This window comes from Xyrauchen texanus, chromosome 40 (assembly GCF_025860055.1).
Source record: "Xyrauchen texanus isolate HMW12.3.18 chromosome 40, RBS_HiC_50CHRs, whole genome shotgun sequence".
Lineage (NCBI taxonomy): Eukaryota > Metazoa > Chordata > Actinopteri > Cypriniformes > Catostomidae > Xyrauchen > Xyrauchen texanus.
In genome coordinates, this window is record NC_068315.1 from 19,196,303 (window position 1) to 19,214,023 (window position 17,721).

At 38.5% G+C, this 17,721-nt stretch overlaps 1 protein-coding gene and 1 pseudogene across 2 annotated transcripts; one reads left to right on the forward strand and one right to left on the reverse strand.

The window, feature by feature from the left end:
• The first annotated feature begins 74 nt into the window (after positions 1-74).
• LOC127633417 (lethal(3)malignant brain tumor-like protein 2) lies at positions 75-10,708 on the forward strand. Of its 2 annotated transcripts, XM_052112491.1 has the most exons (18): positions 75-113; positions 348-793; positions 2,330-2,495; positions 2,621-2,751; positions 5,226-5,340; positions 6,060-6,139; positions 6,293-6,410; positions 6,508-6,642; positions 7,909-7,997; positions 8,096-8,345; positions 8,539-8,615; positions 8,748-8,852; positions 8,951-9,098; positions 9,208-9,290; positions 9,391-9,625; positions 9,771-9,836; positions 10,028-10,186; positions 10,308-10,708. In XM_052112491.1, the coding sequence occupies exons 2-18, from the start codon at positions 425-427 to the stop codon at positions 10,427-10,429; spliced, it is 2,448 nt and encodes an 815-aa protein (XP_051968451.1). In that variant the 5' UTR covers positions 75-113; positions 348-424; the 3' UTR covers positions 10,430-10,708. The 2 variants fall into 2 exon arrangements, with proteins under 2 accessions (XP_051968451.1, XP_051968452.1); XM_052112492.1 differs by lacking the exon at positions 75-113 and having other exon boundaries at positions 124-793; positions 2,330-2,372.
• Positions 10,709-13,233: 2,525 nt separating this feature from the next.
• LOC127633180 (chondroadherin-like protein) lies at positions 13,234-17,290 on the reverse strand (annotated as a pseudogene).
• Positions 17,291-17,721: the final 431 nt, after the last annotated feature.

A 17,721-nucleotide genomic window follows, 5' to 3' on the forward strand; every position in this document is an offset into this window, starting at 1 on the left:
TGACACGTAAATCAAGCCATTTTGGAGTTACAGTTCTTGACCTCCAGTCCAGTTGATGGCGATAATGCGCCATTCACGATAAGCAAACGTGAGTTTTCTGAGAGGTGAAGCAGGTGAGAAATATTTTGATGTTTCTTTTTCACACGTTCAAACTGTTGCTTTGATTCATCGTCGCTGTATGTCAGACGTTAACAGTAACACTGATACTCGTACAAGATATTTTCCTAAATGATTTGCTTGCAGCAATGAATGACTCCCAGTAACAGTAAAGGCAGCATGGTGGTCCTACAGTATTATATGGCGTAATTATTCCAGTATGTTAATGCATCTTAAACGTATATTACCAGGCAGCTGTGGACGACAAGACCTAGAGTGTCTGGCCAATCGTTATACGACTCTACACCTGCGTTGAAGAGGAGCACAAATGCCTAACCGATGTGTTGCCTATGCCTGTGGAAAGTTTAGTGGGCAGAATGTATCCATGTTCAGATTTCCCAAGGACCCCGGGGATTTTCGCAAATGGGAGAAGCAGGTTCAGAGGACCCGCAGGAATTGGGTTGCCAGGACTGTCTCCCATTTATGCTCTGATCATTTTAATAAGGACTGCTTTGAGCCAAGATCTCTTGCTACTGCCAAGACGATGGGATTCAAAGGGCTGAGACTGAAGGAGGGCGCTGTCCCGACGATTTTCAACCGCCCGCCGTGCAATAACTGCGGCGGTGCCTCCTGTTCCACGTGTATTCCAAAGCGAAAGAGACACGGTGTGACCACGGAACCTGAAAAGTTTGAATCAGTGAGTATCGGATGCCTTTTCTTTATAATCTTTGAAAAACCCTGAAAGGGATCATTCAAAATTCTCTCACCCTCATACCATCCCAGATGTGTATGACTTTCTTATACTGAACACAAACAAAGATGAACACAAACAAATATTATTTTAGAAGAATATTTCAGCTCTGTAGGTCCATACACTGCAAATGAATGGTGACCAAAACTTTGAATCTTCAAAAAGCACATAAAGACAGTAGATAATTCATCCTCCTTAATACTCCAGTGGTTTAATCAGTGTCTTCTGAAGCAACCTAATCAGTTTTGGGTGAGAACATACCAAAATATAACTCCTTTTCACTATAAATCTTGACATCAGCAGTCTTCGAGATCATGATTTCAAACTTGATTACTCTTCATGGCACAATCAAGAGCAAGGAAGTTTAATCAAGCCTGATATCATGATTTCATGAAAATTCCACCTAGACTGTAAGGGTAAGATTTTTATTAAAAAAAAAAGCAGTTATATTTTGGTCTGTTCATACTCAAAACCAATTCGATCACTTCAAAAGATTTGGATGAAACCACTGGAGTTTTATGCTGATTTTGGCTGTGTCTCATTTGGAGGATGCTTACTCCGGAGGTCACATTTGTCGACCGCATACTTCATTGAGGCTGTCTCGTTTCAGAAAAGCGAGTAGGACACTCCAAAGGCGATCTTCTTTCACAGGAATTCAGAGGATGCATGAGGTGTATCCTTCGTGGGCACTCGCAACCCACAATTTTTTGCTTCAACGGAAATGTCTAAAAAATTACGTTCAAACGCAAGTAATGTTAATTCCCATGTTGAAGTACCTCAGTATATAGTGCAGAGTATATAATATGTATAGTTATAGTAATATATAATTAAAATAAAATATTAGGCTAAAAGTACACCTGGATTATATATTTTCTTTTCTCTCTACATCATTATAACTCTCCTGAAATGTATCTCATACATTCCCTTCCAAAGGGACTTTGTTTCCTTCTCACTCAAAGCGCTCATGCTAGTTAAAGAGTGGTGTGCTGTCATAGCAACCATGTTATGTTCCGTTTGCTTATGAAGGCTGTTTCGTTTAAACAAGACTTGTTGAAAGGAGGACACTGTAGCCTTCAAAGGACGCGTCCTATCTAGCATGCTGCCTTCCAAACGGGACACAGCTTTTTTGTGCTTTTTAAAGCATCAGAGTTCTGTTCACCATTCACTTGCATTGTAAGGACCTTCAGAGCTGAGATATTCTTCAAAAAATTCTTCATTTGTGTTCTGCAGAAGAGAGTCATATACATCTGGGATGGCATGAGGGTGAGTAAATGATGAGAGAATTTTCATTTTTGGGTGAACCATCCCTTGAGTAGGAGTCACTTAAGTAGTATAGTATGTATTTGTGAATGAGTTAAAATTAATTGGGGGAGTTAACAGCGTTTTACCCAATAAAGTTTTGACTGATCATATAGGCTTTACCCTACAATTAACACATTGATTTGTTTGTTTACTGTATTAATAACATTGCTCTTCTTAAAGGATGAATGGAAATTGGCCTCTTGGAATGTCAACTTGGACACATGTAAGCAGAAAGAGGGAGAAGTGAGAGTATTTGATGGAGAAGATCATAAACAGCTCTATTCGGATGATAACAGTGTTAATAGTTCTGGGGCTTATTCATCCTGGGCAGATAATGATGGCATAGGTGAACTCAGGAGTACTTGTATTAATGAGCATTGATATGTGCATGTAGCACACTTTGCAAACAACCCACAATAAAAGTGTTGCTTCTCTGTCATGTTACCTAAACTCAATCTCCTGTGTCTGCAGTGTGTGAAATGTGTGGAACTACTGGTACCAAGGACACTTTCTACTCAAAAACCAAGCGCTTCTGCAGTGCGTCCTGCTCCCGGTCATTCTCCTCCAACTCAAAGAAATCCTCAGTTCTTGCACGGCTGCAGGTGGGAAAGATGTATTGTCTGTCTATTATGCGTGTTGTGTACATGCATGCATACACCAACTGTTTGAACATATTCTTTTTTTCAAACAGTTGTATATTTAAAGAACTAGCTCATCCAAATATGAACATTTTGTCATCCTTTACTCACCCTCTTGTTATTCCAAACCTGTATGACTTTCTTCTGGTGAACACATAATGAGATGTTAGGCAGGTTTATGGGTGAACTTTCTCTTTAAAGGACTTGTTCACATAAAAATATAAATTCTCTCATCATTTACTCACCCTCATGCCATCCCAGATGTGTATGACTTTTTCTTCTGCTGAACACAATCAAAGATTTTTAGAAGAATATTTCAGCTCTACAGGTCCACACAATTCAAGTGAATGGTGGCAGAACTTTGAAACTCCAAAAAGGACATAAATGCACAGTGTTTCTATCAGTATTTTGTGAGACTGTGGTGGGTGGCTCTTGGATCCTCTAGGGGGGTCATGGAGCATGGTCCACTGTAAGAAAATTCTGTACATTTTAAAGTTAAATCCATCAATCTGTTGCTCTTTAAGAGCAAAATTAAGAGGCTATGAAGAACTTTGTGCTCTTGTAAACAATTTTGTGCTGTAGTAGTAATTTAATTATAAACGCATTGCCTGTATAGATATGAATGTTGATGGCGTGGCAAAAAATTAACACCCACAAAGCATAAACGAGACAAATGATCAAAACAAATAATCGAGAGCAGGGGTTTTCGAAGTCAAAGACAGTGGGAATCCCTTGTGACGCAACGTACATGATAGTGCCCCCAACCTGAGGATTCGAATTTGGTGGTCACAGAAACCGCTTCATTGTAATTACAGACTAATACATCACGTCTGCTTTATTGGCGGGCTTAACGAATATCAGAGAATCTTCACAAATATTTCATTTAAAAATATTTTTTTTTTGCCTATTTTTTTAATTTTTATATATAATAGTTAAACCTAATACATATACACTGGTGGCTAAAAGTTTGGAATAATGTACAGATTTTGCTGTTTTGGAAGGAAATTGGTATTTTAACCAAAGGGGCATTTAGCTGATCACAAAGTATAGTCAGGACATTAATGATGTAAAAAAAAAAAAAAAAAAAACACCATCACTATTTAAAAAAAGTTATTTTTGATAAAATCCAGACATGACCAATTTCCAGCAGCAATCACTCCAACACCTTATCCTTGAGTAATCATACTAAATTGCTAATTTGGTACTAGAAAATTACTTGCCATTATATTAAGCACTGCTGAATGCTGTTTGGATGGTTAAATTAAGCTTAACATTGTCTTTGCTTTGGAGACTGTCATGTCTTAATGTCAATATTAGATAAAAAATGGCAAAAAAGAAACCGCTTTTTCTAGAAACTTGTCAGTCAATCATTGTTTTGAGGAATGAAGATATACAATGCTTGAAATTTCCCAAAACAAATGATGATTTCATACAAAGGTGTACACTACAGTCTTCAAAGACAAAGAACAACTGGCTCTAACAAGGACAGAAAGAGATTTGGAAGACCAGATGTAAAACTAAACAAGAGGATAAGTACATCAGAGTCTCTAGTTTGAGAAATAGATGCCTCACATGTCCTCAGCTGACGGCTTCATTGAATTCTACCCGCTCAACACCAGTTTCATGTACAACAGGGGTGCAGGTCTTATGGGAAGAATGGCAAAGAAAAAAAGCCACATTTGAAACAGAAAAACAAAAAGAAAAGTTTAGAGTGGGCAAAGAAACAGACATTGGACATCAGATAATTGGAAAAGAGTGTTATGGATCTTAACCTCATTGAGTTTTGTGGGATCAGCTAGACTGTAAGATGTGTGAGAAGTTCCTGACAAGACAGACACATCTATGGCAAGTGTTACAGGAAGTGTGGGGTGAAATGTCACCTGAGTATCTGGACAAACTGACAGCTAGAATGTCAAGGAACTGCAAAGATGTCATTGCTGCACATGGAGAATTTTTTTTTTTCTTCAATTGTAATAGTAATTTTTCATGTTATTAATGTCCTGACTATATATTGTGATCAGTTGAATGCCACTTTGGTGACTAAAAGTAACAATTTCTTTCCATAAAGAGCCATATCTGTTTATTATTCCAAATGTTTGGCTACCAGTGTAAAATATTTATATATATTGTTTAATTAAAAATGTACCAATCTCCACATGCCCTAGTGCCCCCCTGGGGAGGCGTGCCCCACACTTTGAAAACACCTGGATTTATTAATCGATGCTACTTTTATGTGCTTTTTGGAGTTTCAAATTTCTGGCCACCATTCACTTGCTTTGACTCGACAGAGCTTAGGTATTCTCCTAAAATATGAATTTGTGTTCAAGAAAGTCATACACAAATGGGATGGGCATGAGGGTAATTGAATGATGAGGATTTTGATTTTGAAATATTCCCTTAAAAACCTGAAATTATATTTTGTATGTCTTTATATTCAGGGAAAGCCACCCATAAAGAAGTCGACAAACAAAATCTCTCTAAAATCACTGACTGAGTCTTCTCAGTCAAAGGGTGTTGCACAGCAACAGGAGAGCAGAGCATTTGGACAGGATGGTGAGAAAACACTCCACATGCACCTGTGAAGTCACATTCTACTGTCTTCACTACAGAGAGCTATACAAATCTAGTTTCACAGGATTATAGTGATATATTTCAGCTATTTGAATGCATTAAGGTATAAACTACCCAAAAATGAAAATTCTCATCATTAACTCACTCTCATGCCATCCCAGATGTGAATGAATTTCGCTCTTGTGCTGAAAAAAAACAATGACTATTTGTAGAATATTTCAGCTCTGTTGATTCATAAATGCATGTGAATGGTGGCAAAATTTGTAAGCTTTAAAAAGCACTTAAAGCAACCCATACGGTTTAATCCATACCTTCTGATGTTATCGGATCGATTTTTGGTGAGAACAGACCAAAATGTAACTCCTTTTTCACTATAAATCTTGGCATCAGCAGTCTCTTTTGTGATCATGATTTCGAGATGCAATGGCAAAAATATACTGTAAAAATAAGTTACATTTTGGTCTGTTCTCACCCAAAGCTGATTAGATCACTTCAGAAGAACACTGGAGTTGTATGGATTACTTTTATGCTGACTTTATGTGCTTTTAGGATTTTCAAGTTTTGGTTTCCTTTCCATTGCAATATGTGGACCTACAGAACTGAAATATTCTTCTAATATTCATCTGGGATGGCATGAGGTTGAGAAAATAATTTCATTTGTGGGTGAACTATCTCTCTAAATTATCCTTGTTCTTTGCAAGCTACTTTGGCTGGATTTGACTGGGGTAGTTACCTTGAGAAAAGTGGCTACCTCGCTACTCCTGTATCTTGCTTCAGACATGTAAGTGACTTCTTTCTCAGTGTTTTTACATATAGAAATGTACCAGTGCAAGATAATTGTGGTCAATTGCAACAATTCACCACTTACGCCATTGTAAACTTGTTGCACTGTAAAGGTCTATACATGCCTGATCTCTCACTGCCAATTTGACAGGCACCACTCTGTGCTCAATGGGAGGACATCTACGTGGGGTTAAAAGTGGAGGTTCTGAACACTCACACAGCCTTGCCTAGCAAGGTGTACTGGATTGCCACTGTAGTACAGCTGGCAGGTATATAAACTCCATATTCTTCTCAGATGTATCAGATGTGCAAGGCCTGTTGTTCAAACTTTCTTTTTGATTTCAAACTTTTTTGATATTCTCTCAGGCTATAAGGCTCTTCTGCGCTATGAGGGTTTTGAGGATGATGATAGCCATGACCTTTGGTGTAACTTGGGTACATCTGATGTTCATCCTATAGGCTGGTGTGCAGTGAATAGCAAGCTCCTGGTCCCCCCTCAAGGTGACTGCTGACTCCATAGACACTAATTTGTACACTGCAAAAAATTGGGCAGATATCACAGACAGTTAAAAGAGCCAATAATCTGAAAACAAATTATAATAATTATAATTTGTTGCATGATTTGAGCTAAAGAATAAGCAAAATTTGTGATACCCTTATTGTCAGATTTTATTGCTGACTTTAAATGTTATTTAAACGTAAAAAAAAAAAAAAAAGGTTTCAGTTAGATAGGAGCTGTATTCATATGACTTTACCGACATAGAAAATGGCTTACCAGGGGCATTTCCAATATGGTCACAGAGTGGACAGCCTTGCCTTAAAATAAATTAAACTTGTCCCTCTCCTTTAAAAAATTGAGGCACATTTGAAGTAAATGGGGCCAATCCATAAACATTAAAATACTCACAATTTCAAAAGTATAGCCACAAGACAAACAATATGTATGTTAACATGATTTTAGTGTGATAATTACCCTCACTACTTTGTTGCCATGACGACTTAAATCTTCTTAAACAGTTTTAACAACTTTACAGCTCAAATAATAAATAGGTTTTAACAAAATAATTAATGTAGTAATTAATAAAATTATAAGCTTAACATTTTAGCCTTTAAACCCTCCAAAATGTCCCCATTCATTTCCATTATAAGTGCCTCACTGTAAGGGTGTTTTTCTCTTCAGAACACAAAAAGACATATATTAAAGAATGTCGAAATTATGTAAAAATTGCTGATTTACATACAATGGCAGTGGATAGCGCCTCATTTTAAAGCTTAAAAAAAGCAACCAAGTGTAAAGAAAGTAGTCCATGCGACTCGTGCATCATATTCCAAGTGACCTGAAGGCATACTATTACTTTTTATGATGAACATACCTAAATGTAAGCCATTATTCAATATCAAAACAGATAATTGATCAACTCATATATACAAAGCCCAAATATGGTGACGCGTCCATCTATCCAACTTTTATAACCGCTTATCCTATGTAGGGACAATAGACATATTCACACTCACTCACTCGTATAGCCAATTTAGAGTTTACAAATTTATCTGATCTGCATGTTTTTGGACTGTGGAGCACCTGGAGGAAACCCATGCCAACACTGGGAGACCATGCAGACTCCACACTGAAAGGCTTGATGTCAGCCAGGGCTCGACCCAGGACCTTCTTGAAGTGACAGTGCAAACCACTGGGCCACCTTGTCACCCTGGTGACATGTCCATTCTATTCCTTTAAGTGTTGTTGAGCTCTCTATTTTCCCACAGAGGTCCACCAGAAGATTAAAGACTGGAAATCTTACCTGATGGAGAAATTGGTTGGAGAACACACACTTCCTGTTGACTTTCATGTCAAGGTGACAACAATGCCAAATCAATTTTCCATTGAGCCATCTTTTTTTGCTTTCATATCTGCATTAGTATCCCTTTTTGTTCCTGTCTGTCACTTTTGTAGATGGCAGACAGTATGAGATGTTCATTCAGGCAAGGTGTTCGTGTGGAGGTGGTCGATCGCTCACAGGTGAGCCGTACCCGCTATGCAGTGGTGGATACCATAATAGGGGGTCGACTCAGGCTGCTGTATGAGGATGGGGGTCTAGGAGCATCGGGCGAGGTGCTCTCAGATTTCTGGTGTCACATGCAAAGTTCTCTAGTACATCCAGTAGGCTGGTCTGAAAGAGTGGGCCACAACATCAAAGAAAGTGGTGAGATGAGACTGTTGGATCTATGCATGGCGCCAAACATAGAAGCAGACAGATATACAAAATATACAATGAGACTGAAATATATAAACCAGCTGTAAGAAAACAGAAAAGGAAATTTTATTGATTTTGAGATCAAATTTTTATACAATGTAATTATCTGTAGACTAAATTGTGCATGATATTTCTGATACAGATAGGAATGTCAACATGAGTAGCCATCCAGCATTTCGCAAGGTCCTTCAAGACAGTGTGCCATATCAGTTCAAGAAGGTAAGTGCTTATTTCATAATTGCAATTTAGTCAATAATATATACAGGAAAGTTTTCTTTGTGTTGTAATAGTTTGTTAGTCTTATGTAGTTTAATCTTTTACTGTGTTTAATTCATTACTCGGTGCAAACAGTTAAGGACTGTTTACATGGGAGATACATTTTTTGAGGAAGGCATGAAACTGGAAGCAATTGATCCTCTGAACCTTGGGAACATCTGTGTCGCATCAGTCCGTAAAGTATGATGCTGCCACCATTTATGATTTATATTGAATATTGGAATGCACATTACATTGTTGAATGCATTTGCACTCACCTGGTTTATCTTATTGCTCAGGTGCTGCTAGATGGATACATCATGGTTGGCATCGATGGTGTTGAGATTGGTGATGGTTCTGACTGGTTTTGCTACCACGCCAGTTCACATGCCATTTTACCTGTAGGATATTGTCAGAACAACAACATAAATCTCACTCTACCTCCTGGTAACGTGCTCAGCTGATTCTCTATTGTGATACTTCACGACCAACTCATCATTTTAGCTAAAGTTTTTTTCAGGCTGTTTCAAGCAGTGATTGCCTTCCTTCTCACTAGGTTATGTTCAAGAAACGTTTACATGGCATAAGTATTTAGAGGAAGTGGGTGCTGTGGCTGCTCCACAGAGACTTTTCAACACAGTAACCATTTTATTTCTCAATTATGTATCCTAATGTGTTTGGCAGGTGTGTAGCATTTAGTGTGGCTTAACATTGTCCTTCCCACATCTGTATTACCTAGGATGCTGCAGGCCATGGCTTTACCACAGGGATGAAGTTAGAGGCCGTGGACCTCATGGAGCCAAGGCTGGTGTGTGTGGCCACTGTTAGGCGTTGTGTAGGCCGGCTTCTCCTTCTGCACTTTGATGGCTGGGAGCCAGAGTTTGATCAGTGGGTGGACTGTCAGTCCCCTGAAATTTACCCGGTGGGCTGGTGTGAAGTCACTGGCTACCAGCTGCAGCCACCCATCGGCCCAGGTAGGGGAAACCTATAAGAAATCTACTCTTAAAATTTTGGCAGTGAACCATGGAGAGACAATTTCAGATTAGAATGTCGTTGTCATTTTCATGCTATTGATTTTATGCACTGGTTATTTCATGTGGTATTTTGCCATCTACATAGAACCACCTCAGGGTCAGGAATGCACCAATCCAAGCAAAAAGCCAAAACCCTTTATTGGGAAAAGGAGTAAGTTTCATTCTTTATTATTGGGTTTTTAAATAAAATATTCATTACTTCTAAAAATGTAATTTTAAATAAATTATTAGACTACTAATGTGGTTCCATCCATAAAATTTTACTTAAACAGTTTTGTATTGTGTTCTTATTCCCTACCAACACAATCTATCTCTTATTATTATTTTATTTATTTACTTAAGGGCGAAGATTTATAAAGAAAAATACAAGCATTAAAAACACATCTAAAACACAGTTCCCCCAGCCGAAAGAGAATTCTGAGACAAATCACTCAAATGAGGCACTAGTCCCCTCTGTCACACCCACCTCTGTACAAATCAAGACTGAACCAGAGGAAGAAAGTAAGCATTAATCAAAATAAGTTGTCTCTTCCTGAATGTTTAAAAAATCTTTGTTATTTGTAAATAAGTTTATTTTAGCTCACAGTGGAGTTCATACTTTGATTTCCTGTTATTCCCACAGTTAATGCAGTGAAAGTGAAGGTTGAGGAGATGGAAAGCCCAATATTACCCAGCATACAAAGTAAAGAAAGCAACAACCTAAAGGTCTTCACAACCTTTAAACAGGAGGACATCTCAGTTTAAACCCTCGCCTATAATGATGAAAGTTCTTGATGCATCACTCATTAGGAATATAAAAGACAAAAGTGTAAAGCAGATTGTCTATTGTGCATTTATTACTATTAAACACTGTGAAAGGTACTTTATTAACCATTAGTTATTGATTGGTTTATCAAGTAATTAAGCTTAATTATTAAACTGTTTGTGTAAATAATGAACTGTTGAGAGAAGATACATTTTGCCTTGAATGGTATATTATGTTTATTTCATTTTTTTATATATAGTATTCATTTTGTACTGAAATCTTACAATCCTTTATTAAAATGGTTTACATTTTAAATTGTGATTTTTGTGTTGATCTTTGACAACATGTGTTTTTAGTGTTTAGTTTTATTCAAAAAATAATAATTTTCAAAATTGATAAACAAAAAACTGACCTGTAACTCAAGTTTAGCAATTGCAAATAGATTGACATCTTTTATGAACGCATTTTAAAAACAATATCAGAGTTTTAGTTGATCACAAACCTTGCTAAGTTGGAGTCTTGATCTTGTAGTCTGGGTCTCAACACTTAAAAGTCTTGGTCTGGATCTGGCTTATGGTCTTAGTCAAGACCAGTGCATTAAATTGGTATCTTCACCATTAATGTGAATTTGATAGTACTTAATACGACAAGGACTGTCTCACTCATCGCATGATTGTGAGTGCAAGAACTATGGTCTAACAACACAAAGCAATCATTAGTGGTTTATGGTTATAACTACCAAGTAGAGGCTATGACTTACACGCGTTAGCTGCGGTACCCGGTTGTTCTGTGGAGCGAGTGGCCAGTATTCTTACGAGTTGTTGGCGGGAGTAGAGGCGTAGCCGCAGACCGGTCAGAGTGCCCGTGCTGACCCCTGTCCACCGCCAAAACCGCCTACAATGGGCACGTGAGCGTCGGAACTGGACAATGGAGCAATGGAAGAAGGTGATCTGGTCTGATGAATCACGTTTTCCTTAAGATCATGTGGACGGCCGTGTGGGTGTGCATCACTTACCCGGGTAAGAGATGGCAGCCAGGCGAAGGAAGTGTGACTGTCTGGGCAATTTTTTTTTTTTTTTTTTTGTGTGTGGTATTGTGGGATTTAAATGTATCCAAGTGGCTTGAGTGATTTAACAACCTTCTCTAAAATTCGTTCAGATTAATTTTTTGATTAATTGACCATTACTGGTGATGACAAATGAGTGTCTTGTGTGAAATGAGTAAGTCACTGAATCAAAGATCAAATTAAAATTTGAATCCTATAAAATGTGTATGTCTACAGATCTACAAAGAGTCTTTAGAAGTTTTTAAGCATTATAAGAACAAAGCAAATCTATAATTTCCCTACAGTTTGTGAGCTACTGAGAATGACCTTTATCAAAAGACAACAAAAATAGACTTATATTATGATTTTCAATTATGTCCGTAAGTTTTCATGTATAAAAAGTCTACATATCTATTCACTTCAGTAAAATGCAGTTTTTATAAGAATACAGAAGATATTTTTTCCTACAGTTTGTCAAGTGCACACCAATAGAGGTAAAAAAAAAAAACAGGAGCTGATTAAAAAAAAAAAAAAAAAAAAGGCTTTAGACACTTAACACAGATGTAGTAATCTGTTTAAGATGGAAAAAACACCTGACCAAACTATTTCCTCACAAACAAAATGTAAAAAGAATAACTTGATTCATGCGCTGATGTAAACTCCACTTACAACGAGTGCTTAAAAGAAGGATTGTCCATTTTTTTCTGCAGTGCATTTCACGTAATGCTGCCAATCAAGAGTGATATGCCGATAAATAACTCATTTGTGCGTCCCTCATCTCTAGATTATTCATTTAGATCAGAGTTGCAGCCAATGGCTGAGTTGCTTTGATTCGACTGTCTGACTGATGGAATATTACGGAACTGTTTCGGCTCATGAAACTCACCTGTGATTGACTGAATGGTCGCTCAGTCAGCCCAAAGTAATATACAAAGAAACACAAAGAATACTGTATACAAATCCACCTCGGTATGGGTTTAGCATGGAAAAGTGCATGGACAAAAATCACCTTTTTGAAGAGTGCAGGGGACGTATCCCCCACGTTAAAATCATAATTGAAGATTATTTCCCTTGATATTGCAACCACTATTAATAATATTGGTTAGTACAAATTTATTGCATGCCATATTATTTATGTAGTGACATCCCAAACAAGTGGAGAATGGGGTTCCTGAATTAGTACATTGCTGTTCTATACAGCAGTAAATCAAGACTTCACATTGTTCCTCATAGCAGCATGAAAAACAATTGTTATTCAAGTTGTGATTAAATTATATAAAGAAGTGAGTGAAGAACTCTCCCTTTATAATCACTGAAGCGTGATATAAGGACAGCAGCTCTCGAGTCAACAGTACACTGATCCGAGGACAGCAGCTCTCGAGTCAACAAGTCTGGGTCTTGGAGGGTCTGGTCTTGACTACACCTCTGCTAAGATCTGGTCATACATGTTGATATTAACTAAGAAACATGCTTTAGGTAAGCACACATTAACAATATGGGAAAAAAAGTTGACAATTGAGGAAATTTTATCAAAAGTCTAAGCCCTACTATGACTTAAACCAGTAAACCATAATAGTACAACCTTTGTAAACTAAAACTGCACATTAAGGTTATTTACTACCTGCTTAGTTACATACTCTTGAGCAGACATAAATAGATCTAGAACACTTACAGATGCAAGCTGTTTAAAATTTATGTGTTAGGGTTACATTTACCTAAATCAGTAACAGCGATGCAATAAATGCAGTAACGATAGATTCACACCGACTTCCTTTTCTTGGTGGTAGTTTTCTGCACTTTGTGAGGTTTTGCACTTTTGCGTGATTTTCCTTTGGCTTCAACTATTTTGATGGCTTTTACAGGACTGATTAGAGCAGATTCAGTCTTTGTGGCCCTGGTTGGTTTGGAGATTTTAGGGAGATAGCTTTTTCCCTGGGCAGCTCTTAAAGATGTGGACGTCTTTGACCCTTTGACCTCTGAGTTCTGGTGGGTGGCCACAGGTGGCTCGGACCATCAGATTCACCCTCTCAATCCACCTAGTGGCAGGAAGAAGTATGGCACTTTTTGTACAAATGTCTCCTTGAGATGATTCGCTTATGTTTTCCTCTTTTGTAAGTCGCTTTGGATAAATGAATAATTGGCACTCTGCCAAATGAATAAATCTAAATGTACTTGATCAATGTATATTCTGGTAGAGGTCACTTGTGAAGTGGCAACAATGGGCAGTCACAGAGCAGTTGATTCTCTGCTAACTTTATAACCTCAAGGCCTGTGAGTGGATTAAAGTCAGGCAGCTCCTCGAGCTGGTTCCCTTCAAGAAATAAACTCTGCAGACCAGACCCCAATCCTGCTAGAGAATCCTTAGACATCTTGAAAATAAAAAAAGAGATGGAATAGAGATTTAAGAGGAGACATTTTTGTTGAATTAGAGATGGCTTTTGTTTTCTGTTCTCACCTTTTCTAAGCCCATATGATCAAGGTAAGTGTTTAAGTGTGGTAGCAATTGACTGAAAACCCCCTGCTCCAATCCAGCGAATAGGGTTGTTTTTTTTTTTTATTAAACCTTTATTTAACCAGGAAAATCCCGTTGAGATTACTAATCTCTTTTTCAAGGGAGTCCTGGCCAAGACAGCGGCACAGATCACAACAATTTAGTACATTACAAACAATTTCATAACAATTTCATAAGACTATTTAAAAACATTTACAAACCATAGATTTCATTTCCAAACTTTTGAGCAAAAGTTTAAACTGGCCTATTGAAACCAGTTCCTTTAATTTCCAGAATTTTTGTAAGTTGTTCCATGTTGTGGGGGCAGAATAGTGAAATGCCACCTTACCCGCTTCAGTGCGGACACTTGGTACAGACATTAGCAGTGAGTCTTGTGAACGTAAAGAATACAGTCCAGCTCCTTTTGGTTGAATATATTCACACAGATATGAGGGGAGCAGACGCAGAATACCCTTATAAATAAACATATACCAATGACTGAGTCTACGATTCTCCAGTGCTGTCCAGCCCACACGTGTGTAAAGTTCACAGTGGTGTGTGGAGGCTTACAGTTTGTGATAAACCTCAATGCGGCATGGTAAACAGAGTCCAGTGGTTTCAATACTTGGGTCGTGGCATTCATATAAATGAGGTCACCATAATCCAGAATGGGTGTAAATGTTGCAGCTACAAGTTTCTTTTTTGCATTGAAAGAAAAACATAGCTTATTTCTAAAATAAAAACCAATTTTCAGTCTCAGTTTCCTAACCAAATGTTCAACATGTCCTTTAAAACTAAGACTGTCATCAACTAAAATACCTAAATATTTAAAAGATTTAACTCTTTCAATTTCTGCCCCTTGTGGAAGAGTTTAAGCTCTGCCAGGATGTTGGCTCAAGAAAGGGCCTCACTTGGCACCTCCAAAAGTTTGTTGCTGAATAAATGTAGAGTATCCTAGTCAGATTCTGGATCAAAGGCCCTGGGGGAAATGGTTTTGATGGCATTTGAAGTGAGAAAGAGGCCCCTAAGTTTCTCAGTGCCTGTTAGGAGCCCTGCTTCCAGCTTCATGATAGCATTGTTCTCCATGTGTAGATCCAGCAAACCAGGCAACAGCTTGAATGCTTCTTTAGGGAACTGTGTGAAATGGTTCTTCTCCAGATAAGTGAGTTGAAGCAACCCCTTGAATGCCTCAGGACTCAATGAGGTGAGATCATTTTATGAGAGGTAGAGGTAGACCAGACCCTTCATACCATTGAAAGCCCCGTCCTCTACCTCATGGATCTTGCACCGCTGCAAATGAAGGGAAACAACTTCTGCAACACCAGGAAAACTATTCGTAGGGATGTAGTGGAAATGGTTGCCTCGCAAGTCCAGCAAGCGTGTATCTGGTGAAAAACCACGAGAGATCTTGGTGTGACCTTTGCTTCCACAAGCTGAGTGTTGGTTCTCAGCCTGTAAAATGTTTGCAATCAAGGTTAACATTTCAGTCACTCTGGAAAATATATTTGGTATCAAACCTATACAGTTCTCACTTACCTTACATTCACAGTTGGCTGGGCATTTGACTATATCTGGGGGTGGGGTTGTGGGGAGTGTGGGTAGTCTGCTCTGTTCCTCCAGTTCAGCCTTTAATATGGCCTCCTGGCTCTGACAGCGCAAATCATCCGGCTGTACTGCCTCTAGATTCTCACCAGACAGATGTGGTGGACCTCCATACATGCCGCCCAGGCGAATGCGCTCCCGTACTGCCCACTCTCGCAGCGGCCACATGTAGCAGCTCTAGTAGATGGGGTTGCCTACCAGATTTAGGCAAGTTAATTTGAGAGAGCCAGGGGCCATTGGCTGCAGCACATGCAGCTGGTTATAGCTCTAGTCCAGATGGACGAGAGGAGGTGAGAGCAGGATAGCTGCATTTGAAAAATCCTGCAGGGAAAGGTGAGTGAGCTTGGGCATGGCTACAGACTCCTCTCCAAGGTAGGTCATGAGGTTATAGCTTAATTCCAAGTGAGTTACTTCTGGAAGTCTGAGGAGAGGGAAAGAAAAAAAAGAGAGCAAAAACAAAGCTTGGTCCTCTGCAAACAAGCACTTGACTTTAAAGTTTTTTTTTTTATTTGTAAAGTCATAACTCTTAGCAACTGTTAGTTAGACATATAGAGAGATAGTTTGTATGTTGATTTTACCCTAAAGGGTAAACTCTGTGTTGCTAATTTGAGATTCCTGTTTGTTTAAGCGACCCGTCCGGCCCAACAAAGTAACACTGGCTCAGCAAATTGTATGAGTTTGGGACGGCACTATCTGTTGTACAACCAGTTGAAGATGGGGTAATCTAAAAAAATATTTACTTTTATTTGTGCAAAACCATTTGGTGATGCTAGTGGCACAGAAATGACAAAATTCACCTTAAATAGCATTAAATACTGAATGTTTCTATAAGCTCAACATTGTCATTGTCTCAGTGGGATAAAACTGCAGTTCATTATTGCCCAGGCTCAACCGGTTAAGAGGCCAGAAAAAGCCTCTGTTGCAAGATAATTGAGGGAATGTGACTGAGGCGTAACCATTTGATGTTCTGCAAACCAGGAATACCAAGTTAGGTATGTACACCAATTGGTTGTGTGTGAGGGAGAGGAGGTTGAGAAAGCCAAGCTGTGAAAAAGCTCCAGGCTGGATAAGCTCCAGGCTGGATCTCCTCCACCCTATTTTGGTCAATCAGTAGCTGCTTTAGAGCTGAAAGGCTATCAAATGACTCCTGAATTAAGTGTAAGAAAAGAGAATTGTAAAATGTATAAAATTACTTTGAATGAAATCTTGAAAGTGAACAAAACAATTTCCAGACCAAGCCATTGTTCCACCTTGTCTCCCCTGGAATGTTGTTGTTGGCCAGGATGAGTAAAACCAAAACAGCCAAATTTATGGAAGGCTCCTTCCCACACTCTTTGGACGTTGCTGTTCTGCAGGGACAGGTGGGTGAGGTAAGGTGTGTGTGTGTGTGTGTGTGTGTGTGTGTGTGAGAAAGCCCCTGTAGGAAGCTCCTGCAGGTCATTTCCTCTCAGGTCCAGTTTCACCGTTATCTTGAAGATATACAGAACAGAGAATATAAGCCACCTTAATGGAGTATTATCAATAGAAAAAGGCCAAAGTGATCAGGATGTTGTACAATTACTCATCAATAGTAGGTGGCACCGCAGTAAGATTCTTGTTGACGCAAACAATTGTGAGCTGGATGTTGTCACAAATGCAGAACTTTGGGCATTTACCCGACCTCACTGCATGGAACCTCAGGGCAAGCAATATTATAACTGGCAATGTGGGAAGATTAAACATTTTGGTCCATCTGTGTAAAGAAAGAGGAGGATATCCCACACCAGAGGTGACAAATCAATTTACTTAATAACTTTTAAGATAAACCTCAGTATACCTACTTAAAACCATACCAGGTTACTTGCCAATGTTGTATGATATGAGTGGGTTTTAGTGAACTCTTGGTATGTTTAAACTGAATGAATTCAAAAACATTGCAATGATCAGATAATTTATGGTTGAATGCATCTCCTTCACTGCTTCAAAATAAGAATGTAAAAACAAGCTCTTGACTCCAGTGTTATATCTGACAATGGCAAAAGTGTGGCACTTTAATCCAAATGCTTAATCTGGGATTTTAGGTTAACGCAACACAATTACAAGAAATGAAAAAAGCAAAAACTTGCAATAAACAAGTTCTTCAACAGCATTTAAAGAGTTTATTTAAAAAAAAA